The sequence below is a fragment of the Chelonia mydas genome, chromosome 11, assembly GCF_015237465.2.
Source record: "Chelonia mydas isolate rCheMyd1 chromosome 11, rCheMyd1.pri.v2, whole genome shotgun sequence".
NCBI lineage: Eukaryota > Metazoa > Chordata > Testudines > Cheloniidae > Chelonia > Chelonia mydas.
Window position 1 is genome coordinate 76,316,164 of NC_051251.2, and position 27,337 is coordinate 76,343,500.

Below are 27,337 nucleotides of genomic sequence, written 5' to 3' on the forward strand. Positions count from 1 at the left end.
GCCTGCTGAGTCAGGGCACAGTGGGATGTAAAAGTGTGGACAGATGACCAGGTGCCTGCTCTACAGATGTCCTGCATAGGCACATGGGCCAGAAAGGCTGCCAAAGAGGCCTGCGCCCTGGTAGAGTGACAATCGCCGGGGGAGGCACCTACCCTTGGTCGTAGCAGAAGCAAATGCAGGCAGTGATCCAAGAAGTAATTCTTCTTTGAAAGGTAGTCCGGTATCCACTCATTCTGTTGGCCACAGCGACGAATATTTGCGTCAACTTACAGAACGGCTTGATCCTGTCAATGTAGAAGGCCACAGCCTTTCTGACGTCCAGTGCATGCAGCCTGCGCGCCTCCTCCGACCTACGCGGCTTCAAAAACAAGACCGTTAAGTAAATGTCCTGGCTTGAATAAAACTGAGAGACTACCTTGGGAAGGAACGCTGGGTGCGGCCTTAGTGGGACCTTGTCCTTGTAGAAGGCCATGTAAGGCGGCTCCGAGGTAAGCACCCGAACCTCGGATAACCAGCAGGCCGATGTCACCACGACCAGGAACACAACTTTCCAGGAGAGGAGAAGGAGGGAGCAGGAAGCCAGCGGCTCGAAGAGAGAACCTGTAAAGCTGTGACAGCACCAGATTCAAATCCCACAGAGGGACGGGGTCCCTGACGTGCAGGTAGAAGTGCTCTAGGCCCTTAAGGAATCTGGCCATGATATCCTGAGCAAAAACCGACCTGCCCTCGAACAGCAGGTAGAAGGCCGAGATGGACCTTGATCGATGAGAGGGACAAGCCCTGGAGCTTGAAGTGCAGGAGATAGTCCAGAATAACCTGCAGCGAAGCCCGCTCAGGACAAACATCTTTGTCCGCAATCCAGCAGGAAAATCATTTCCACTTGGCCAGATAGGCCACTCTGGTGGAGGGCTTCCTACTATCCAACAGGATGAGCTGAACCTCAGCCGAGTACTACTGCTCCTGCGCGTTTAGCCACACAGCAGCCAAGCCGTCAGATGTAACTCCACCAGGTTGGGGTGCAGAAGACTGCAATGGTTCTGGGACAACAGGTCTGACCTGAGCGGTAGCTAGAATGGGATAGTCACCGAGAGGTCCAGCAGAATACTGAACCGGTGTTGGCGCAGCCAAGCCAGAGCTGTGAAGAATACCCTCGCCCCACCCGGTCTGATTTTCAGGAGGACTCTGGGTAGCAATAGCACCAGAGGAAAGGAGTACATCAGGGCTCCCAACCACGGGAGCAGAAAGGCATCCGACAGGGCTCCTCTGTCCATGCCCCCAGTCGAGCAGAAGATGTGGCACTTCCTGTTCTGCCTGAAAGCGAACAGGTCCACCCGGGGAGTTCCCCACCTGCAGAAGATGGAACTGACCACCTCCGGATGAAGGGACCACTCGTGGAGAGACGAGAACGTCCTGCGGAAGCAATCTGCCAAAGCGTTTTTGGACCCTGGAAGGTGAGCGGCCACGAGATGAATGTTGTGCTACAGACAGAAGTCCCAGAGCCAGAGGGACTTCTGGCAAAGGACAGATGACCTGCCTCCACCTTGCGTGTTGATATAGAAGACCATAGTCATGTTGTCCGTCAGGACCTGAACCACCCTGTCTTGTATATGAGATAGAAAGGCTTGGTAGGCTAGTCATATCGCTCTGAGTTCCCTGACATTGAAATGCAGGGAACGATCACGACTGGACCAATGACCTTGAGTGCTGAGAGCGCTCAGGTGGGCTCCTCAGCCCAGGTTCGAGGCGTCGGAGACAAGGTTCACCGACAAGGCCAGGGCCACAAAGGGAACTGCTTCTAACACCAGCATAGGATCCTGCCACCAGACGAGGGATGACCGTACACTGTCCATGCTGACCACCCAGTCCATGCTGGGCCAGTTAGGGACATAGACCAATGCCAGCCAAGCCTGAAGAGGTCTGAGGTGGAGTCATGCATGCCCGACCACATAAATACATGCTGCCATGTCGCCGAACAGCCTCAGGCACACGATGAGGTCCACCATGGCCTGGAACGGAGTCTCGGGGAAGGCGGCCCTGGTCCAAGTGGAGTCAAGGTCTGCACCGATTAATTCTGTGTGTTGTACTGGCGTTAAAGATTGATTTTTTTCTCGTTTATTATCAACCCCAGGTCGCGAAAGGTGGAACATTCCAGGTCGAGATGTCTCCACACCTGATCCAGAGATGGGCCCTTTATCAACCTGTCACCAAGGTACAGGTATATTTGGACCCCCCGAAGTCTCAGGTAAGCAGCCACTGGCACTATAAGCTTTCTTTGAGGTCGGCAGAATAGATAAGGAGGTTTGCCACACCAATCTGGCTATTTAGAGCACCTCTGGGTGGACGGGCAATGCCATTTTTGCCGGTGTGGTGGCCAAGATGACATTGAAAAGGTTGTCTGCCTCCTCAGTGACCTCCTCAATCTGCAGACCAAGATTTCCAGCCACCCATTTAAGGAGGACCTGGTGCTCCTTAAAATCGTCCAGGGGACTGCGATGTGGGAGGTTCTGGCCACCACCTTGCCCAAGGACGATTGTGTCGCCAGAGGAATGGTGTCATCCCCTCCTTGTCGGAGGAGGGCTCCCTCGGTGCCAGGGTACAGTGCGCGGGCTCTGCTTCTTTGAAAACTCATGGCAATCGTAGGAAGTCCCGGACGACTGGAAAAAGGCTAATGTAGTGCCCATCTTTTAAAAAGGGAAGGAGGAGGATCCTGGGAACTACAGGCAAGTCAGCCTCACCTCAGTCCCTGGAAAAATCATGGAGCAGGTCCTCAAGGAATCAATTCTGTAGCACTTAGAGGAGAGGAAAGTGATCAGGAACAGTCAGCATGGATTCACCAAGTGCAAGTCATGCCTGACTAATCTAATTGCCTTCTATGACGAGATAACTGGCTCTGTGGATGAAGGGAAAGCAGTGGACGTGTTGTTCCTTGACTTTAGCAAAGCTTTTGACACTGTCTCCCACAGTATTCTTGCCAGCATGTTAAAGAAGTATGGGCTCGGTGAATGCACTATAAGGTGGATAGAAAGCTGGCTAGATTGTCGGACTCAACGGGTAGTGATCAATGGCTCCATGTCTAGTTGGCAACCGGTATCAAGTGGAGTGCCCCAAGGGTCGGTCCTGGGGCCGGTTTTGTTCAATATCTTCATAAAATGATTTGGAGGATGGTGTGGACTGCACTCTCAGCAAATTTGCAGACTACACTAAACTGGGAGGAGAAGTAGATATGCTGGAGGGCAGGGATAGGATACAGTGGGACCTAGACAAATTGGAGGATTGGGCCAAGAGAAATCTGATGAGGTTCAACAAGGCCAAGTGCAGAGTCCTGCACTTAGGACGGAAGAACCCAATGCACCGCTACAGACTAGGGACCGAATGGCTAGGCAGCAGTTCTGTAGAAAAGGACCTGGGGTTACAGTGGACAAGAAGCTGGATAGGAGTCAACAGTGAGCCCTTGTTGCCAAGAAGGCCAATGGCATTTTGGGATGTATATGTAGGGGCATTGCCAGCAGATCGAGGGACATGATCGTTCCCCTCTATTCGACATTGGTGAGGCCTCATCTGGAGTACTGTGTCCAGTTTTGGGCCCCACACTACAAGAAGGATGTGGAAAAATTGGAAAGAGTCCAGCGGAGGGCAAGAAAAACGATTAGGGGACTGGAACACATGAGTTATGAGGAGAGGCTGAGGGAACTGGGATTGTTTAGTCTACGGAAGAGAAGAATGAGGGGGGATTTGATAGCTGCTTTCAACTACCTGGAAGGGGGTTCCAAAGAGGATGGCTCTAGACTGTTCTCAGTGGTAGCGGATGACAGGACAAGGAGTAATGGTCTCAAGTTGCAGTGGGGGGAGATTTAGGTTGGATATTAGGAAAAACTTTTTCACTAGGAGGGTGGGGAAACACTGGAATGTGTTACCTAGGGAGGTGGTGGAATCTCCTTCCTTAGAAGTTTTTAAGGTCAGGCTTGACAAAGCCCTGGCTGGGATGATTTAATTGGGGATCGGTCCCGCTTTGAGCAGGGGGTTGGACTAGATGACCTCCTGAGGTCCCTTCCCACCCTGATATTCTATGATTCTATGATTCTTCCGCCACGGTACCATGTTCCAGTTGCAGGACCAGCTGTGCCTCAGCTGATTTGGCTGATGCGGCCAAGGAGGGTTGGGAGTACTGGACCGGCATTACCGGCACCGTGCCCCCGGATTCCAGTATGGCCCCTGCTGCGTTGGCACCGTTGCCAGAGCCACCTCCATCTCCCATGCTGCAGGAGAGTCACCTCATCTCTCAACGGGCTAAAATTGCAGTCCGACCCTGACCACGGTCCCTCCGGTGACCACAGTGGGGCCATTGAGGCCTGGATCTGCCTACAGACCCTGGTAGGCGATAGACGGTGGGGACAGGTACCAGGGGGTGAGTACGAACAACATCGAGATCCTGAACAAGCCCTCCAGGACGGAGACTGACGACGACGAGACCTTCTGGGAGAGGGTGTTTGGAGTCTAGGCAACCTATGGCTAGACAGTCATTGGTACTGGAAGCAGCATCATGAGTCTGGAGTCCCATGGCTAGTAGAAAGGGATCTTGATGGAGATCTAGGCCTTCTGGCCAGCGAGCCAGGCTGTGGTGCCAGGTACCGAGGTCACAGCGAGGGGGACTTGCCCTGCGATCCAGCAACCTGGGATGTCCTGCCAGTCTACGTGGCAGCATCCCGGTAGTTTTCCCCTTCGGTGATGTGAGCGGAGCTGAAACGGTCACCTGGCAAGGCATCTGCGGAGCCAGTCAGCCTTGTTCCTTAGCCATCGGGAATGCTTTGGGCACTGAAGGCCGCATCACTGGCTGTGAACTCGTGCCGCTGCCTGGAATAGGGGGCGGGTCCCTGGCCGGGCTGGTGGGTCCGACCTCTACAATACCCCCATGAAGGCACATAGCGGGCACATGGCTTGACACAGGTCCTTTGCCCAAGGCCCCTCTCTCCTTCAGTGCCAAGGGGCTTCTTTTCTTCAGCCTCTTCTTCAGCGCAGGCAAAATGGAATGGTCCAAACCAAGTCAGGCACCGGCGGTGTGCTGCACGCCGAGGCCAAAGTGCTGAGCGTGGTGCCACGCTGGAGGGTTCTGACACCAGACGAAGAGCCACCTCCATCAATAACGCCCTCAAGCAGATATCCCGCTCTTTCTGGGTCCGCAGGCGAAAGTTCTTACAGATGCAGCACTTGTCTTTCCCATGACCTTCACCCAGACACTTAAGACAGCTATTTTGCGGACTGCTGATTCGCATTGGCATGCCCCATGACACACATGGCTTGAAGCCGGGGAAGCAGGGCATGCCAGCTTGGTGCGAAGTCCCCACTGGGACTCCCTTGACTAATTAACACTATCAACTATCTATGAAACTATATACAACCACCACTAAACCAGTCAATGGATAACCACTGCTGCTCTTGCAAAGCAAGACAGGGTGCTCCAACCAACCGTCACAGGTGGTAAGAAGGAACTGAGAGGGTGCAGGGCCGGCGGTGCCTGATATACCGCCACATGGGATATACCGCCACAGCCAGCCCTAAGGATACCACTAAGGCAGAAATCTCTGACAACTGTGCACTTTAGGTGTGCACACACCTAAAATGGACTCGACATTGAGCAAGCATTCGAAGAATAATGCTCTTCAGCTTCTGCTAAAATGAGAAATTTTCATTTACGAAGAATAACGGGAAAAGTGACCATTAATTGTAAGTATTTCTTTTCAAGAACTACCCAGTGCACTAAATCTACTTAATATTTACCTCCCTACCAATTTGTGTGTAGTTTGTGTAAATACCTGAGATTAAATCATTCAGGACAAAATATGATTGATACAGGGTGCTGTACTGGTTAAAGGACTCATTAGTAAATTAATTTTAACTTAAACCAATTAAATGTATTTACTTGTCAATTCTTAGAAAATTTCATTCTATACTCAAAGAGCACATGCTGTAATTCTGGGGAGCAGAGTGTATTCTTCATAACCAACAAAGAAGTTGAATCCCTGCTTTAGACAAAACACTCAACTTAACTTTAAATTATGGAGCCACAACCATTACCTCTATAATAAAAATAAATTTGTAGGACATTCCCCAATGGGTAATATTTTAAAGTATCAGACTGGGAATCTTAAATCGGTTGTGTTGATATAAAGTATACATTTAATGAACAAATCTATGACTCTGGAGACCAACAGAAGCTTTCACTTATCTTTATGTCTGAAGCTAACATGATTACAGATATACAATTAAGTTTTGTTCTCATTTAGACCTTAAGGGTAACTCCTGAAACATTCTTGTATAAATATAGAATAATCATCCTACACCTATACAGCACCTTTCACTCCAATGAATCAAAGCAATCTCCACACAATCTCTAACACCTCTACACATGGATCACTTCAATAACCATTGAAATGCAGCCACTTTGGGGATGAAGCATCTCAACATTATACACCAGTTTAGGTCTAGTAGCGAAGACCACCATCTACAACTGAAATTGCAGGGTGAATTTAGACAGGAAGAATGTAATGACCCGAATTTAAATGTAGTCAGGACCTAGTCATTATCTCTTAGAAAGATTGCTATCAATCCCTAATTGTTAAGATCTTGATTTTTTGTCTCATCTAAGTCAACACCTCCAAAAGAACAGTAATCCTCCCCTAACATCATGCTAAAGAATGGGTTCAGTACCACTGATCCACAGCCCTTTACAGAAACATCAGCACTACTTCATGCAGAATCTAAGTGTTCATTAGTGGGCTCTCTTCCAAAAACTTTTAAAAGCAACACAGCATAACCCCGCTTGGATTGCAAGATCACGTTACAAGGCTATATTCTAACACAAAGTTAATTGTGACTGGCACATTTAAGAGAGGGTTTTTTTTTTACCTTTTGAGAAGACTCAGTTTTACTGCCAGGTCATATGCTTTTTGATGCATTATCTGCAATTGAGTACTTTGTTCCTTGAGTCTGTTCTGAAACACAGCCATCTGCTCCTGGGCTTGAGATAATTCACTTTTTCCAGGAATTCTACTTTTCAGAAGCTCATTAGCCTAAATGCACAAATATTTTTTTATAGTGAGGGTAAACAAAAATTTACTCACATATACAGTAACATGAGTTCTTCAAGAAGTGTTGTCCAAATGCATATTCCACTCTAGGTGTGCATGCACCCCACGGCTAGAGATTGGAGTTGAGTTTTTTTTGCTAGTGGTGTCTGTTCAGCTCATGCATGCACACCCCTACTTTCCTCATGCCCTGTTCTGAGGGTATATAGCACTGTGTGGGACCAACTGCTACTCCAGTTCCTTCTCTACTGCAGAGCCCATAATAGCATAGAAGTACTCGAAAGCAGAGGGGAAGAAAGGCAAGTCATGGAATACACATGGGCAGCATCTCAAAGAACTCCAGTTACTGTACAGGTGACAATGGAGGGTTAAGTAGGTTATAGATTGTTGTAATGAGCCATAAATCCAGTCTCTTTATTAAGTCCATGATTTTTGGTGTCTAGCAGAGTCCTATCTACCACTGATTGAAGAACTGCAGTATCAAAAGAGGCATCTGCTCTAGAAGCCTTTACCAACGAATAATGTCTAGAAGAACGGTGACTGGAACCCCAGGTGGCAGCTTTGCAGATATCCCCAATGGAAACGTTCCTGAGGGCAGCCACTGAGGCCTGGTTAAATGAGCCCTAAGATTAGCTGGTGGGACTATTATCTGATAACATGATTCAATACATCATGAAACCACTTAGACAATGGTGGTTGGGTGGAAACTGGAGTACTCACTCTTCATACTCTCTGTAAACAAAACAAAGAGCCTCAGGGAAGATCTAAAGGACTGGTTCTTGGGAGATAAAAGACTAACGCCCTACAAACATTCAGAGTACATAATCTAGCTTCATCATGATTAGAATGAGGTTTTGGAAAAAAAATATTGGTAAGTGAATATTCTGATTTAAATGGAGCTCAGACACCATCTTGGATATAAACATGGGTATAGCCTGACTCTGATTGGTATTGTCTGGAGAGTCTATACCAGTGACAGTCTAGTATCTCATAGACAGAGGTAACTGTAACCCCGCTGACAACAGAGGGAATATCTACGTGGTACCAATGCTGGAGATGGAGCAGAGCCCTGGGTCACAAACATTCCGTGCAACAAAGTGCTCAGTACTGGCTCACCTGGTGGTGCTTCTGGTCTAGTTGGTTCAAAGCCTTTTTCCAGAGCCAATGGTTTCACAAGTGCCAAAGGTTTAGAGGCAGACAGTACTTTCTCAGTACTGAATATGTCTGTATTACTGATAGATTCTGCACTTGGGACGGACACAGTGGTCTTTTATTTCAATATTGAGCTGTCAGTATGATGTCCTTTCACAAAACCTCATCAGGGCATCATCAAAACCTCATCAGGACCCATACCAGGACAGGAGATCTCCTTTGGAGCAGAGCAAAGATCTTTTTCCCCAAAGATTTAGATGGATGTTGTAGTAGGAAGAGGGCCTGAAACATAAGCCCTTGTTTCAGAGGCCTGGTATGAGGCTTTAGGACAGGGCTAAAGTAGTGGTCAAAGCTTTGCTGATATAAAGCAAAGTCAAGTTGTGAGCAAGAGGCAGGCCCTGCACCCAGAATCTGGCAAGAACAGGGCTAATACTGCAAAAACACACATTCCGAAAAGGTGCTAGGCACAGAGCACTCACGCAAACACACTCCAGAAGGGTGGTAGCAGAACACCTCAATATCAACACATTCCCCAAAGACAACAGGAACATGCTAACCTTTCTTAAAGATAAGGTCAGGATGACAGTATGATGAATAGAGATGTTTTGATCAAACCAACATGTACAAGGTAATGGGTGGCACCTAGATACATCAGAGGGACAATATGTAACTTGTTGGTATCTGGGTATCTCAGAGTGAGTATCTTTGGCCACCCAAAGAGATAGTGGGAAGTCCTGCCACTAACTAAGCTGTGTCCATTGTCACGGGCATACATGCACCGAGTGCACTTGTAGCAAGTATAAGGCACCCGTACTATGCTTCGTCAACAATAAACCTGGCCAGGTGCCTTTGTACCTTAACAGATCTTGTGGTCATTGGGTGATTCACTCGAGGTCTGCTGTGCCAGCTACCTGCGCAGAGCTGGGACAGCACAAAGAGGGAACACACACAGCCAACATCTGATGACAGAGGTCTGCTCCTTATCTCTTTGAAAGAGTGTGTCTCACTACCCTCTCGTAATGCCCTCTAAGACTTCCTACCTAAGTCCTTTGAGGAGTGAGCCCTGAAGCTAACACACATAGCACTACTCATTCCTGCAGTCCATTGTATGGGAGGGAGAATGGGTCAGACAGTCCCAGGTTTGAGACTGCCTGCATAGAGTGGTCTAACAAATGCATTTTCAGCCTTGCTTCCCTGAATGTTTTTGTTTTCAGAATGATATGCATACACCACACTTAGCAAGAACTCCCCTAAACACAACAGAAGTGAATATCATTAAGGGGAAAAGCTTCCCCATAAGACCCACAAAATTTAAATCCAGGGGATTTGGGGGCATTACAGAAAAACTAAATTTCTCCACTAAATATAGAGGTTAGGGTGCAACAGGAACACAAGCAAATCCTTACAATTAACTCATATTTAATTATACTAAAAACTATTTGTAAAACTATGCACAACTCTCAAAAGCTAAGCTAAGATGTGCAGACACTGAACTGGCCTGTCTCAGGACAAGGTGGTGAGAAAGAACAGGAGTGGTGGTTGGTTCCCCACCATCCATTATACCTTCAGTACAGACCACAAGGATAGTCAGAGCACATCCACGGAGCAAAGGGACTCTGTTAGCAAAAAAACTTCTCCCATCCCAGGTGCATGCTTTCCTAGAGTAGAATACACATATGGACAGGGACTCAAAGAACTCATAAGACAGGGGCGGGCAAACTACGGCCCGCAGGACGGATCTGGCCCCTTAGGGTTTTGGATCTGGCCTGCGGGATTGCCAAGCCTAGGGCACCACAGGCCCCACACCACTCCCAGAAGCAGCCAGCACCAAGTCCCTGCGGCCCCCGGGGGAGGTGGACAGAGGGCTCTGCGTGCTGCACTTGCCTGTGGGTACCTCCCCTGAAGCTCCCATTGGCCGGGAATGGGGAACCGCAGCAAATGGGAGCTTCGGGGGATGTACCCACAGGCAAGTGCAGTGTACGGAACTCTCTGCCCCCTCTCCCCCAAGGGCAGCAGGGCCGGCCACTTCCCAGAGCCGCCCTGGAGCCGCTCCAGGTAAGCGGCACCGGGCCGGAGCCCAAACCCCTCACCCTAACTCCCTGCCCTGAGCCCCCTGCCTCCACCCCAACCCCCTGCCTGCACCCTGCACCCCAACCCCTGAGCCCCTGCCTGCACCCCAACCCCCTACCCCGAGCCCCCTGCCATGCCCCGCACTGCACCCCAACCCCCTGCCCTGAACCCCTCCCGCACTCTGCACCCCTCCCTGCACCACTGCCCTGAGCCCCCTCCTGCACCCCAACCCCCTTCCCTGAGTCCCCTCATACACCCCACACCCTCCTCTGCCCCAACCCCTTGCCCTGAGCCCCTTCCTGCACACTACATCCCCTCCCACACCCCACACTCCCTCCCACACCCCAACCCCCTGCCCCAGCCCTACATTCATGGCCCTGCAAGCAGTTTACCCACCCAGATGTGGCCCTTGAGCCAAAAAGTTTGCCTACCCCGTCTTAAGATGTCCTCAGTGCGTGTATGTGTAATATACATTACATACTTTATATAATATCAGTCATGCACAAAGACTCTGTATCATAGATTTTAGCCTTGTAAAAAACAAACAAAATTATAATCTGATTTTCAAATTGCTGTTTTTTTTAAAAATGTACTGAGTACTTATGTATCACTTGTATTGCCATAGTGCCCGATGGACCACGATCCATTGTGCTAGATGCTGTACTAACACAGAACAAAAGGACATCCCGTGTCCCAAAGCACTTACAATTTACTTACCTGAAGTTTTCCTGCAAGGACAAAGGAGATGAGTCACTTTTAAAGACATTTACAAAAAGTTCTGCTGAAAAGTGAGGGGAGGTTTCAGGTTTGCCAATCATCAAAATTGTCAGTATACTAACAACCAAACGACTTGCATCAAATTATCTCCCTTTGTTTTAAGCATATCCTACACTGGCTTATAGAGCAAGCCCTAACACCAACTGTAAAATAATAAACTAAGTACTTTGTCACCAGTAATAGCAGTTCATGCAACACAAACAAAATGTTATTTAATCCTGAAAAATGTCCCATCCAAAACAAAATTCTATTTCTACTGTGCAAGAAATGTAATCCAATATCCCCTACAGCTGAGGACAGGATTTCAACCACCATCAACCACTTCTTTCTTTTTTCCTTCTCTCTAGCTACACCTGTTTTCCAGGTAGTCAATCGCTGCCAGTTTGGTTTCCTAAACACCTGGAAAGAAAAATTATAATGTGTACTTTGGCCCATCCAGCAAGCCTTATGGGACCTGCACAGGTAATACATAGGTACTCAAATACTATGGTGACGGAACCATACGAGGCCTGGAATTAATTATTAAAATGTAAGAGGAGGATATAACATACCCTGTGTGATGAAGTGGCAATTTTGAATATTTTTAGAGGCCTCTGTGCCTCGGTTTCCCCTACATTTCACATTACTACCTAGAGCAGGGAAAAGGATTAAGTTTGATCTCAGGGAAGGCTAAGAGACATAAGTGTGTGCATATGTCTCACCTCCCTGTCTGGATGGAATGAATAGTGTCATTAAGGGATCTGGCTGAAACTGACCCAGATCAACAAGGGGTCCAGAGAAAGAATACAAGCTCCAATGATTCACGAATCAACACTCTCAGCAAGGAAGCTGAGCAGAGACCCAGCTTAGGAACAAAGGATTGAGATGTGTGAGGTGGAGGTAAGCGGGGGCTCTGAAAGAAGCTTGGGATCTTTGACCTGGATGTATTGGTTTATCACAGGATAATTATGAGCCATCAATGTGATATAGCCATGAAAAAGGCTAATGCAGTCCTAGGATGCATCAAACGAAGTATTGCCAGTAGAGACAGGCAAGTGTTAGTACCATTATACAAGCGGCAAAGAGTCCTGTGGCACCTTATAGACTAAGGGACGTATTGGAGCACAAGCATGCATGCATCCGACCAACAAAAGCTTAAGCTCCAATACGTCTGTTTGTCTATAAGGTGGCACAGGACTCTTTGCTGCTTTTACCGATCCAGACTAATACGGCTACCCCTCTGATACTAGATACCATTATACAAGACACTGATGAGACAATCTGGAATACTGTGTGCAATTCTGGTCTCCCATCTTTAAAAAAGATGAATTCAAAGTGGAAAGGTGCAGAGAAGGCCTACTAGGATGACTGGATGAATGGAAAACCTGCCTTATGAGAGGAGACTCAAAGAGCATGGCTTGTTTAGCCTAATCAAAAAAAGGCTGAGGGACGATCCGATTGCTCGCTCTCTCTCCACACACATACACATTATGCATACACACCAGAGGGATAAATATCAGGGAGGGAAGAAGAGTTATTTAAGTTAAGCACCAACGTGGACAAGAACAAATGCCTATAAACCAGACATCCACAAATTTAGGCTCAAAATTAGATGGAGGTTTCTAACCATCAGATGAACGAAGTTCTGGAACAGACTTCCAAGAGGAACAGTGGGAGCAGAAAACCTAACTGACTTCAAGACTGAACTTGATAAGTTTATGGAAGTGAAGGTATGATGCGACTGCCTTTGATGGCATGTGGCCCACTGGTGACTATAGTAGCAAAAATCCCCAACCGCTGGAGACGGGCACTAGATGGGGAGGGCTCCAAGTTATTACAGAGAATTATTTCCCAAGTGTCTGACTGGCAGGTCTTGCCCACAGGCTCAGGGTCTAACTGATTGCCATATTTGGGGTCAGGAAGAAATTTTCCCCCAGGTCATATTGGCAGAGATCCTGGGGGGTTTCACCTTTCTCTGCAGCATGGGGCACAGGTCACTTGCAGGTATATACTAGTGTAAATGGTGAATTCTCTGTAACTTGAAGTCTTTAAACCATGATTTGAGGACTTCCGTAATTCAGCCACAGGTACAGGGTCTATTTCAGGAATGGGTGAGGTTCTGTGTCCTGTAATGTGCAGTAGGTCAGACTTGATGGTCCCTTCTGACCTTAAAGTCCGAGGCCTGGTCTACACTACAAAGTCAGGTCGACATAAGCCGCGTTAGGTCGATTTAATAATGTCTGTGTCTACCCTACCAAGTCCCTTCCACCAACCTAAGTGGCCTGTAAAGTCGACTTCTGTACTCCACCTCTACAACAGGTTTAGTGCTTGATTCAACATCCACGGGTCGACACGGGGATAGTGTAGACACTGCGTTGTATAATTCGAATGAATTGGCCTCCAGGAGGTGCCCCACAGTGCTCTGCTGTGACCACTCTGGCGAGCACTTTCAACTCCACAGCACGTCAGCCAGGTACACTGGAAACAACTGCTCCCCTGTTAAAGCCCTGGGAACTTTTGAATTTTCATTTCCTGTTTGATCAGCGTGGAGAGCTTGTCAGTACAGCTTATAATGGAGACTCAAGGCCGCAAACCAGGAGATGCTGGATCTTATTGCTGTGTGGGGAGAAGAGTCTGTGTAGGCAGAGCTCCAATCCAGCAGAAGAAACGCTGACATCTATGCCAAAATCGCGTGGGGCATGGGGAAGAAGGGCTACAAAAGAGACATGCAGTAGTGCCACGTGAAAATAAAGGAGCTTCATCAAGCACAGCAGAAGACAGGGGAGGTGAACAGTCGTCCTGGTTCTGCCCCACAGACATGCCACTTCTATGAGGACCTCCATGTGATTCTTGGCAGTGACCCCACCACTACCCCCAAAATGCTCCGTGGATATCTCCCAGGAGCCCCGGGCAAGCTCAAGCAACAAGGAGGACATTGTTGACGAAGAAGAGGAGGAGGAGAATGTGAGGCAGGAAAGTGGAGGATCCATTCTCCCTCACAGCCAAGAACTGATTTTAACCCTGGAGCCCATCCCTTCACAGGACTAATTACTGGCGAAGTGTGATGCCTGAGAAAGCACCTCTGGTGAGTACACATTTCCAATCAAACTGTAGGGGTTACATGCTATTTTTAATGTTTAATCTGAACAAAAAAGTAGATGTAGTGGGTATCGGTGGCCACGCCAGCTACGCAGCGGATGCTCTCAGAAAAAGACTGTTTATGTGTACAGGGATGGTCCTGGAATCCCCCATGGAGATCTCTAAGAAGCTTTCATGGAGGTACTCTGCAATCCTTTGCAGAAGGTTTCTGGGAAGGGCTGCCTTATTTCGTCACCGCAGTAAGACACTTTCCCACGCGACTCCAGCATTAACCCACAGCATAAGGACCAGGTCTGTACCCAGATGCTTGTAGCATCTGCTCCCTTTCCGCCTCTGTTACCCTCAGGAGAGCGATATCGCAAATGGTCTCCTAGAGTGAAACGGGGGAACTTTTAAATGCTAGCCCTTAAACCACAAGCAATTCAACAAGTAATCTGCCCATTTGGTGAAATCTGGGTCACACAACCATGCTTTCCCTAGCGTGCCGTGGCTGTCGTTGGAAGGGACCACTATGTATTTCAACTAGCATTTAAAAAGGGTGGGTGCTGGCTTCCTGTTTGTCTCCCTTCCCCCGCAACCCGGTGCCGCTTATGTAAAAATCAGACTATTTGGGGGGCTTTACACTGGTGCCTGTCCTCAGGCACCATCCAGGTTGCTGGGGGAAAAGGGGGCTTTTCTGAAGTTGCTACCAGTGATCCCAAGGATGTCGTCACAAAAGCTGCAGCACAAGACCTCTCATCCATGCCTCATGGCTTTACTCAACATGGCTGGAGCAGAAAGCAGACTCTTGCAGTACCCAGCAGTTGTAATTAAGTTGTGGCTTTCAGGGAAATGCATTGAGGGGTGTTTCTTTTATTTAAAAAATTAACCTTGCACCAGAAAGAATGTATGCGTTGTCAGTGCTGCCCTTGTGCTTTGTATTCTTTGTGGCTGAAACCTTGTCCATCGGCACATCCTCCACCCCGGGAGGGAGACTTTCCCAGATTCGAAGGCGGAAAAAAAAGACTCAAGAGGACATGTTCAGTGAATTAATGTGCACCTCTGAGAGTGACAAGAAGGGAGCTCAGTGGATGGAGGATTATACTGTCCAACCTGCACAAGGACAGAGAAGACTGTAGAGCATGAAGGGAACAAGAGCGTGCCACACAGGAAGAGATGCTATGGATTATGAGGGAGAAATCAGACATGTTGAGGCATCCAGCTGAAGTTCATGAAAGGCAGCTAGATGCTAGAGTCCCTCTGCAGCCTATGCTGAACCTGATGCCATCATCGCCGGTTTCCACATCCTCCTCTCCAAATGTCCTTTGAGGCCGGGGGGAAAAGTTCGGAATCCCTTGCACTCAACTCCAGGGAAGGGTACAAGGTCCACCTTTGATTGTTATTGCAGTGCAAATGTAACCAAGCTGTCCTTGTTTCTCCCCTCACCCAGTGTTATCTACCCTATTGCCCCAGGTTATCTTACTTTTCTTTGCTGTCTCTGTGTGTTTAAAACGTAACGGATTGAGGAGAAAAGGCTCTTTATTCATTCAGCACACTATGGTTAGTGGGGATGGAGTTTACAGGAGAGAAAATAGAATGAAGGGGACAGCTTAGTAAGGAACACCACAGATAGTGTCATGTTACTGTGGATCATTGCTGAAATTGGTTTTCAAAGCCTCACGGAGATGCAGAGCCCCTAGATGTGCTCTCCTTATTGTCCTGGTGTCCGGCTGTTCAAAATTGGCTGCCAGGAGATCTGCCTCAACCCCCGTCCCTGCCGGAAACTTTTCTCTCTTTGTTTCACAGATATTATGGAGCACACAGCAGGCAGCAACAACAATGGGGATACTGCTTTCACTGAGATCTAACCTATTAAGCAAACAATGCCAGCAGCCCTTTAAACGTGCAAAGGCACATTTCACCACCATTCTGCACTTGCTCAGTCCTTACCGCTGTCCAGGTTGCCTGAGTACAGCCTTATGAGCCATGGGAGCAAGGGGTAGGCTGGGTCTCCCAGGATCGATTGGCCAATGGTTATTTTGCAGTCTGGAAAGAAAGTCTCTGCTTGCAGCTTTCTGAACAGACTGGAGTTCCTAAAGATGCACACATCATGCACCTTTCCTGACCATCCCACGTTGATGTCGGTGAAATGGCCCCTGTGATCCACCAGCGCTTGCATCATAGAATCATAGAATCATAGAATATCAGGGTTGGAAGGGACCCCAGAAGGTCATCTAGTCCAACCCCCTGCTCGAAGCAGGACCAAGTCCCAGTTAAATCATCCCAGCCAGGGCTGTGTCAAGCCTGACCTTAAAAACCTCTAAGGAAGGAGATTCTACCACCTCCCTAGGTAACGCATTCCAGTGTTTCACCACCCTCTTAGTGAAAAAGTTTTTCCTAATATCCAATCTAAACCTCCCCCATTGCAGCTTGAGACCATTACTCCTCGTTCTGTCATCTGCTACCATTGAGAACAGTCTAGAGCCATCCTCTTTGGAACCCCCTTTCAGGTAGTTGAAAGCAGCTATCAAATCCCCCCTCATTCTTCTCTTCTGCACACTAAACAATCCCAGCTCCCTCAGCCTCTCCTCATAAGTCATGTGCTCTAGACCCCTAATCATTTTTGTTGCCCTTCGCTGGACTCTCTCCAATTTATCCACATCCTTCTTGTAGTGTGGGGCCCAAAACTGGACACAGTACTCCAGATGAGGCCTCACCAGTGTCAAATAGAGGGGAACGATCACGTCCCTCGATCTGCTGGCAATGCCCCTACTTATACATCCCAAAATGCCATTGGCCTTCTTGGCAACAAGGGCACACTGCTGACTCATATCCAGCTTCTCGTCCACTGTCACCCCTAGGTCTTTTTCCGCAGAACTGCTGCCTAGCCATTCGGTCCCTAGTCTGTAGCGGTGCATTGGATTCTTCCATCCTAACTGCAGGACCCTGCACTTATCCTTATTAAACCTCATCAGATTTCTTTTGGCCCAATCCTCCAATTTGTCTAGGTCCTTCTGTATCCTATCCCTCCCCTCCTGCGTATCTACCACTCCTCCCCGTTTAGTATCATCCGCAAATTTGCTGAGAGTGCAATCCACACCATCCTCCAGATCATTTATGAAGATATTGAACAAAACCGGCCCCAGGACCGACCCCTGGGGCACTCCACTTGACACCGGCTGCCAACTAGACATGGAGCCATTGATCACTACCCGTTGAGCCCGACAATCTAGCCAGCTTTCTACCCACCGTATAGTGCATTCATCCAGCCCATACTTCCTTAACTTGCTGACAAGAATACTGTGGGAGACCGTGTCAAAAGCTTTGCTAAAGTCAAGAAACAATACATCCACTGCTTTCCCTTCATCCACAGAACCAGTAATCTCATCATAAAAGGCGATTAGATTAGTCAGGCATGACCTTCCCTTGGTGAATCCATGCTGACTGTTCCTGATCACTTTCCTCTCCTCTAAGTGCTTCAGGATTGATTCTTTGAGGACCTGCTCCATGATTTTTCCAGGGACTGAGGTGAGGCCGACTGGCCTGTAGTTCCCAGGATCCTCCTTCTTCCCTTTTTTAAAGATTGGCACTACATTAGCCTTTTTCCAGTCATCCGGGACTTCCCCCGTTCGCCACGAGTTTTCAAAGATAATGGCCAAGGGCTCTGCAATCACAGCCGCCAACTCCTTCAGCACTCTCGGATGCAACTCGTCCGGCCCCATGGACTTGTGCACGTCCAGCTTTTCTAAATAGTCCCTAACCACCTCTATCTCCACAGAGGGCTGGCCATCTCTTCCCCATTCTGTGATGCCCAGCGCAGCAGTCTGGGAGCTGACCTTGTTAGTGAAAACAGAGGCAAAAAAAGCATTGAGTACATTAGCTTTTTCCACATCCTCTGTCACTAGGTTGCCTCCCTCATTCAGTAAGGGGCCCACACTTTCCTTGGCTTTCTTCTTGTTGCCAACATACCTGTGGCAACAACATACTTCTCATCATTGAGAAGTACCCCTTTCAGTTTATGTACTCTTTGGCAAGGTGGTCTGGTGCCAAGATAGGGATATATGTTCCGTCTATAGACTCATCGCAGTTAGGGAACCCCATCGTGGCAAAGCCATCCACTATGTCCTGTGCGTTGCCCAGAGTCACTATTCTTCTTACCAGAAGTCTATTGATTGCCCTGCAAACTTGGATCACAACAGACCCCATGGTAGAGTTACCCACACCAAACTGATTCCCCACTGACCGGTAGCAGTCTGAAGTTGCAAGTTTCCACAAAGCTATCACCACTCGCTTCTCAACTGTCTGAGCAGCTCTCATTTTAGTATTGCTGCGCTTCAGGACTGGTGAAAGCTCTTCACACAGTTCCATGAAAGTATCCCTATGCATTCAAAAGTTCTGCAACCACTGCTCATCATCCCATAGCTGCACAACGATGCGGTCCCACCAGTCAGTGCTTGTTTCCCGGGCCCAGAAGCGGTGCTCCACCGTGTCAAGGTGATGCGTAACTGTCATCAGCAACTGCGAATTGCTCCACTCCTTCGCTTCCAGCAGGGCTGTTTGCATGGCATCACATTGTTCTGCACGGCGGCTCCTGCTTCAACTGAGTAAATACTGCATGATTAGGCACGAGGTGTTTGTAATGCTCACAACAGCATACAGCTGAGCAGCATCCATGCTTGCCATGCTATGGAGTCTGCGTAGGTAACCGAGGCTTAGGGAAAAAGGCACATAAATGTTTGGCTTCTTTGCCGTTGATTTCAGAGAAGGACAGAGGTAAGTGCATCATGGGAGGCTAATGCCATGCTCCCATAACCATCTGCACAAATGTTTTGATCCCATAAGGCACTGAAACACCAAACCAAAATTCCAGTCGCCTACACGTGCTGTAGGATAGCTACTCACAGTGCAGCACTCCTTGCATCGATGCAAACCCTGCTAGTAAGGATGCACTCCGACACAAGCATGATGGGGACATGCAAGATCTACTTGCTTAAATCAGAAACTTGATGTCGACTTACATAAAATTGACTTAACTTTGTAGCGTAGACATGCCCTGAGTCTGTTCAATTGCTCTGCGCTGACCAGAATGGACTATGCTTTAACCTTTATTTCTCTGTGCTAATTTATGCACTTCCAATGCTGTGTTCCAGTTGACTAATAAACCCTACTGTTTTGAAAACGCTGCTTGAGGATCACTGTAAATACTGGGTGAAGTGCATTAGTCCCTGATGAGTGTACAAGTCTCTATGAGGAATCTATCTCAGTTGGACTCACTGAACAGAGTTCATAATGTGAATGAAGCATGAATGCTTAAGTCCAGAGGGTCAACCTAAGGAGGCAGCAGTGAGGTTGCGTGGCCTACCCTGAAGGAAGAGTGAGACCTGTAAGGGATCTGGCACACAGAAGGGATTTCTCCAAGAGACTATTTACAAACTAGGCATAGCACCAATCCTGTGAATCAGTGACACCGTCATATAGTTTTATAGTATTTTTCATTTACAGAGCTCAAACTGCTTTCTTCAAGAAGCTGGGTAAAAGTTCCCCCTATTTTAACAAGGAAAAAAACTCAGGCATTAAAATGTGAAGTGACTTCCTGAAGGTTTCCCCACAAGTCAATGGCAGAGCCATGAAAGCACCCAGAGCTTCTGCCTCTCAGTCCAGTTTCCCAGCGAATGGAGCGTGCTTCCTCTGCACTGCAATAAACTGCACTACAAAAAAAATCAAGCCATTAATTCAGGTTTAGTTTAGTAAGCCTGAAAATCACATTTAAACCAAATGTTAAAGAGAAGAAAGGGGAAGAGGGGATTTATATAATTTGCTGAGGTCAAGATTTACTAACATTTTTTCCAGTTAATGTTCTGATCCTCATTTTCTGGTAACAATTTTAAAAAGCCAGCACACACCTCATGTAACTGAAGCTGTAAACCATGGATCTGATCAGCTAGGAGTGAGGCCTCTTCCTGAATGTCATCCCGATTTTGCCTTGCCTGCTGAAGGTTACTTGTCAGCTGAGCTATTATCTCATTCCGTTCCTGGACAGCCGTCTCCAGCTCCTACATGAAACATTAATGCATCTTTAAAACCAGACAGTTTTCAGCACTTTAGACACGTAAACCTTCATTAAAAACAAAGGAACTAGCTCTTTGCATTGTACTTAAGGCATCAGTAAAACTTGCTCCAAAGGAGCAGTCATCTTTCTGTGAAAAGTGCAAAGAAAAAAAAAGTTTATCTTCCACTGATCTCAAAGGGTAAAGGAAGCCAATTTAGAACATTGTCTTTAGCAAGTGCAAACATTTTAATAGGTAAAGGGGGAAACAAAGCGTAGAATTTCTACACTAAAACTGAATCCTCAGTGCCCCCATTATGTAAGACAGGCTGTACTGATCTAGGGTGAATGGAGCAGAGATGTTCGCTTCTTCTCATCCAAGTGAGAAAAAGCTAATCATAGAATCATAGAATATCAGGGTTGGAAGGGACCCCAGAAGGTCATCTAGTCCAACCCCCTGCTCAAAGCAGGACCAAGTCCCAGTTAAATCATCCCAGCCAGGGCTTTGTCAAGCCTGACCTTAAAAACCTCTAAGGAAGGAGATTCTACCACCTCCCTAGGTAACGCATTCCAGTGTTTCACCACCCTCTTAGTGAAAAAGTTTTTCCTAATATCCAATCTAAACCTCCCCCATTGCAACTTGAGACCATTACTCCTCGTTCTGTCATCTGCTACCATTGAGAACAGTCTAGAGCCATCCTCTTTGGAACCCCCTTTCAGGTAGTTGAAAGCAGCTATCAAATCCCCCCTCATTCTTCTCTTCTGCAGACTAAACAATCCCAGCTCCCTCAGCCTCTCCTCATAAGTCATGTGCTCTAGACCCCTAATCATTTTTGTTGCCCTTCGCTGGACTCTTTCCAATTTATCCACATCCTTCTTGTAGTGTGGGGCCCAAAACTGGACACAGTACTCCAGATGAGGCCTCACCAGTGTCGAATAGAGGGGAACGATCACGTCCCTCGATCTGCTCGCTATGCCCCTACTTATACATCCCAAAATGCCATTGGCCTTCTTGGCAACAAGGGCACACTGCTGACTCATATCCAGCTTCTCGTCTACTGTCACCCCTAGGTCCTTTTCCGCAGAACTGATGATTTGGGGCATGTTAATCCTATTCCATATTAATCTCATTAGTGTCTTTAAAGTATTTCTCCATGATAGGAAACTTCTTGGTTTCCTACTCCTAAAAGGAAAAAGTAAATCTGCAGTTACGGAGGAAGCAGGAAGACACTCTTCAAGCACGTGGGGTGCAGTTCATCTCCATGTGGAAGTCCTAGAAACCAGGAGCCTCTAAAGTGAACACAAACAAACTCTCCCCCCACCCCACACACATTTACCCCATTTATCACCACTACCTGCAGCCCTGCAAAAGAAAAAAAAACACAGTACAATACATGTTGAAACTCACTTTAAACAAGCACAGAAGAATGATCTCCATAAAAAAAAAAGGAAGAGATGCTCCATATTATTTCAGAGTAACAGCCGTGTTAGTCTGTATTCGCAAAAAGAAAAGGAGTACTTGTGGCACCTTAGAGACTAACCAATTTATTTGAGCATAAGGTACTTGTCGCTAAGGTGCCACAAGTACTCCTTTTCTTTTTCCATATTATTTGAGCCTTTATCCAGAAACATAGTTGCTTCCATGAAGTTGATTCAGAGCCACCTAATTCCAGAGTAACGTTGAAAATTCAATAGATGTTTGAAATTTGTATTTTTAAAAACAATTATCTACACAATATTTGATAGACAATGGAGTTTTCATTAAACCTGGTTTTTAAATTTGTACAACAAAAGGTAATAAAGTACTGTTACATTTGATTCTTGTTTGCAAACACAATGCAGAACATTTAAATGATCACATAAGAAAGTGAGTCCCTTTTCTCCACAATGCAACTCCAATTTTCTAAACTCCAGTTAACTGACTTGGTTAAATTTGGCTTACAGTGAAAGTAGCTTCATTCCTTTATAGCTCCCAAAGCTTTGCTTCCACAGAGCACTAGTCCTCAATTTGGAAAAGCTCTTACACTTAGGAGCTCTCCATGATTGAAGCTATGTGGTGAGCCTAAATTATTTAAACCCCTAAAAAGGTTTCAGGAAACCAAAATAATAATGTTTTAAACCCGCCCAATCCAAAAGAACAAGGAATTTTTTTCAATATCAGATATGTTTACTACTGATACTTAAAAGAAAAGAGTATACTCTGGAAGTTTGGTTGACTTCCTTTAATTTGGTGCAGTTTTAGGTGTGCGTTTTTTCAGAGAGGAACCTCAAGATTGTATCCTCTTGCCAATCTGGATAATCAGTAAGCCTCAAATTTTATGAAAGTCTCAGGACACCTGAAACTTTAAAAATGAAGATTTTGCAAAACTGGTTTGGTTTTGATACAAGAGGGGTCTGTCTTTTTCTTATAGTTTGCCAACTCTTTATAGCTTGTCATGCCAATAAAAGCTCAGTGAATTTCTCTATCATCATCATATTTACTGCAGCAACACCTAGGAGCCCAGGCATGGACCATGACCCCAATTTTGAATAGATATAATTTTCAGATAAATTTACACATTATAGTTTTACTAATAGTTGCCTCGATCAATGATATTTCATAGCATAGCAGATTTGCTGCTGCTCTGTAATAATTTATGAATATTATATCTTCTATTTGTCTGATTGTTGTAAGGATATTTACTGTACGCCTCTACTAAGTTAATTCAATAGCAGGATTGTCAGCAAAAGCACCCAGGAAGAGTTGATCTTGATACACACTTCCCTGCAATCACTTCGTGACAATCAGGAGTCATTCACTTTGATGCTCTGGCTCCTGACCCCGCTGAGGAATTCAAAATGGTTTTGTGCAGCTGTTCCAAGCATGTGAGCTGAGACAAAAAGAAATCTGGCTGGATTTGAAGACCATCCCTCAAAAGAAAGACAAGAGAAAACCAGAAAGTGAACTCAGATTCCACAGTTGGGGTCGCTGTATTCACCGCTAAGTCATAAGTTCCCAAAGGGAAGAACCGCATGTATCAAATCCAGACAGACCAGTTGAGCAAGCATGACTGGGTCGCTGCCTGCAGTGTCTTGTGAAAGAATCTCAAGATTCCACTCCAGAATAGGTAGTCATGAGAGCCCACACATGTGATGGTGCACTCAGACACCAGAGAAGGAGTCAGAGGTGCAGCTAGTCCTGTAACCGTGACACATACTACTTTGCTGATCTCTACAAGATCTCTATCAAGCATTCTTACAACTACAATATCCACCTGCGGAGTGAAGAAACAGACTGATAGAGCCAGAAGAGTTCCCAGAAATCACCTACTACAGGACAGGCCTAACAAAGAAAATAACAGAACGCCACTAGCCGTCACCTTCAGCCCCCAACTAAAACCCCTCCAACGCATTATCAAGGATCTACAACCTATCCTGAAGGATGACCCAACACTCTCACAAATCTTGGGAGACAGGCCAGTCCTTGCCTACAGACAGCCCCCCAACCTGAAGCGAATACTCACCAGCAACCACATACCACAAAACAGAACCACTAACCCAGGAACCTATCCTTGCAACAAAGCCCGTTGCCAACTGTGTCCACATATCTATTCAGGGGACACCATCACAGGGCCTAACAACATCAGCCACACTATCAGAGGCTCGTTCACCTGCACATCTACCAATGTGATATATGCCATCATGTGCCAGCAATGTCCCTCTGCCATGTACATTGGTCAAACTTGACAGTCTCTACATAAAAGAATAAATGGACACAAATCAGATGTCAAGAATTAGAACATTCATAAACCAGTCGGAGAACACTTCAATCTCTCTGGTCACACGATTACAGACATGAAAGTTGCAATATTACAACAGAAAAACTTCAAAACCAGACTCCAGCGAGAGACTGCTGAATTGGAATTCATTTGCAAATTGGATACAATTAACTTAGGCTTGAATAGAGACTGGGAGTGGCTAAGTCATTATGCAAGGTAACCTATTTCCCCTTGTTTTTTCCTACCCCCCCCCCGTTCCTCAGATTTTCTTGTTAAACCCTGGATTTGTGCTAGAAGTGGCCCACCTTGGTTATCATGCACATTGTAAGGAGAGTGATTGCTTTGGATAAGCTATTACCAACAGGAGAGTGGGTTTGTGTGTGTTGGGGGGGCGGGGGGCGCGTGGGGAGAAAACCTGGATTTGTGCTGGAAATGGCCCACCTTGATTATCATACACATTGTAAGGAGAGGGATCACTTTAGATAACCTATTACCAGCAGGAGAGTGGGGTGGGGGGAGAGAAAACCTTTTGTAGTGATAAACACCCATTTTTTCATGATTTGTGTGTATAAAAACATCTTCTGTATTTTCCACAGTATGCATCCGATGAAGTGAGCTGTAGCTCACGAAAGCTTATGCTCAAATAAATTGGTTAGTCTCTAAGGTGCCACAAGTACTCCTTTACTTTGCTGTGGTATTTAATGAAGTTATGGGTAACATAACTCTGCTGGTAACATCTTCAGTAAATACCCTTGAAATACATGTTATCTGATTTTATTAATAGTACCTGAAGATGTGTGGCCCCACTATGCTGGGCAAGTTGTTCCAGTAAATCATCCACTTCTGCAGTGAGTCTTTCAGTTGCTTCCTGTTTGTCCAGAAGTCTTTTTTCCAGCTCCACAATTCTATTCCGACACATCTGGACATCAAGCTGATCGTATTCCTTAATAGGACATAGAACATCTTTCTTCATAAAAGAAAAGGAATGGTATTTACTTAATAGTGTGACATTGTTACTTTAAATTTATGGCAAAATTATATTCCTATCTGGCATAATCTCTCTACTCATCCATCTTTATAAGTACCTTACACCTCTACCTTTGGACCTCATGTCATATAATATACTGACATTTTTAAAAAAGGAGTACTTGTGGCACCTTAGAGACTAATAAATTTATTTGAGCATAAGCTTCCGTGAGCTACAGCTCACTTCATTGGATGCATTCAGTGAATTTCCACTGAACGCATCCGATGAAGTGAGCTGTAGCTCACGAAAGCTTATGCCCAAATAAATTTGTTAGTCTCTAAGCTGCCACAAGTACTCCTTTCCTTTTTGCGGATACAGACTAACACGGCTGCTACTCTGAAACCTGAAAATTTAAACAGCATCTTTATTTTGAAAATTTGAATGAGAGAAAACACTTTGAAATGTCATGTATTAAATTTAATGGACCAAATTAACTCTTAAGAAGAGCAGTGTGATTACATAGCCCCATTTGATGCTACAGTCACACTCTACCACAACCTGAGGTTTAAATCTGATTTCCAGCAGCAAATTTTAAAAATGAACTGTAACTATATAACCAAAAATAAAATTACATTTGATTATACTGAATTTCCCTCACCACTGCCCACAAGAAGAGTTCGGGAATATTTTGTTAATTTAAAATTATATTAACAAGCACAGATAGTGTCAATCAGCTGCAAACAAATAATGCATGCTTAATGTACTAAAAAATAATAAATGTCTAATGTTCAATTATTGTTTGCAGTGCACCACAAAACCAAAGATATGTCTGAGATACATTGACTTAAACTCCCTCAAATTTTCATCACAACTTCCACCACCTCTACCCATCCAGTAAGACCTCTCTGGAACACTCCCACACCAGCATCAATTTCCTGGACACAACAATCATCTTCACAACGGAACCCTACAGACAAAAAACCCACAGATCATCACACTTAGCTTCACAGATTTAGTAACCACCCAAAATGCAGCAAGAAATCTGTTATCTACAGCTAGATGCTCAGATGCCACAGAATGTGCTCTGAGGAGAAAATCCAAGTTACACACCTTCACACACTTGAAATCACCTTCACCAAACAAGGACACTGCACCAGAGAAGTAGATCACATCATGGAATACCATGAGTAAACCTGCTTCAATACAGGAAAAAAGCCCTCCAACCACACACTCCTAGTTGTCACCTAGCACCGCACACTGCAACCTATATCGGGTATCATTAAACAACCCACACTGGAACCTATATGGGGTATCATTAAACAATTACAACCCATACTCAATGGGGACCACATCCTGAAAGAAATCCACCTCTTCTGGACTTCAAATAACTCCCCCATCATCACCAAGCTCATCATAAGACGCAAGCTCCCCACAGACTAGGACACATCAACTCAACTGCCAGAACAGATGCAAAACCTGCAGATGTATCTCCACAGCTATGATCATCAATACCCACCCCTCGCAAGACACCTTTCAAGATCCATCGGCCCTACACACACCTATCACAAAATGTGGTGTAACTCATCCAGTGCACTAAATACCCCAACAACTAAACCAGACAATCACTACACTCTTGAATGAACTCACATAGAACAATGAAAAGACAAAAACATACCATATCACTCACAGGTGAATACTTTCCACAAAACAATTCCACAGCTGACCTTTCAGTCCTCATCAAAGAAAACCTGCACAACACCTTCAAAAGATGACCCTGGGGACTTAAATTCATAACTCTGCTACACACCAAAAATCATGGACTTAATAAAGACACTGGATTTATGGCTCATTACAACAATCTGTAACCTGCTAACCCTCCATTGTCCTACTACTGGAGAGGCATTAACTGCCCATTTCACCAAGAACGGTCTCTTACAACATGTTAATTCTTTATTTGTTCTACCCTTGTAGTTAGCTGTGACACTCTGAGTACCTTTCCCAGGCCTGAAGAAGTGCTCTGTACAAGCTTGAAAGCTTGTCTCTTTCACCAATAGAAGTTGGTCCAATAAAAGATATTATCTCACCAATCTTATAGCTTTAATTTTCAATTAAGCATTCAAAAAATAGTTTCCGGTCATCTGCAAGCTGTTTGTTGTAGAGTAGGAGTTCTGCTATATCAAAGCCCTTTGAAAGCCCTTAGAATAATGAAGCTGGTTCATTGGAATTCTCAGGCAAGAGATGGGTTTCTGTATATTGCTTCACTTCAAAGAGGATTATTATTTATATTCTTAAGGTGTTATTTTTTTAAATTAGGAGTTTGATACCATTATCTAGTAAAAATGTTTATCCAATTTCCTATGAACAAGCGCTGTAAGCTCCAGAGAATTACTGGTTCCAACTGTCAACTTGATTTGTTAACCATACAATG

At 46.0% G+C, this 27,337-nt stretch overlaps 1 protein-coding gene across 9 annotated transcripts in view; it reads right to left on the reverse strand.

Annotated features, from left to right (window-relative positions):
- The window catches only part of PCNT (pericentrin), a 241,299-nt gene that overhangs the window by 174,838 nt on the left and 39,124 nt on the right, over positions 1–27,337 (reverse strand). For 7 of the 9 annotated variants that reach the window (XM_037912953.2, XM_037912948.2, XM_043525812.1 and 4 more), the window contains exons 4-5: positions 24,730–24,909; positions 20,042–20,191 (exon numbers count right to left, since the gene is read on the reverse strand). In XM_037912953.2, coding sequence (XP_037768881.1) covers positions 20,042–20,191; positions 24,730–24,909 — 330 coding nt within the window. The remainder of the gene's footprint in view (positions 1–20,041; positions 20,192–24,729; positions 24,910–27,337) is intronic. The other 2 variants (XM_037912949.2, XM_043525814.1) reach the window with 2 other exon arrangements.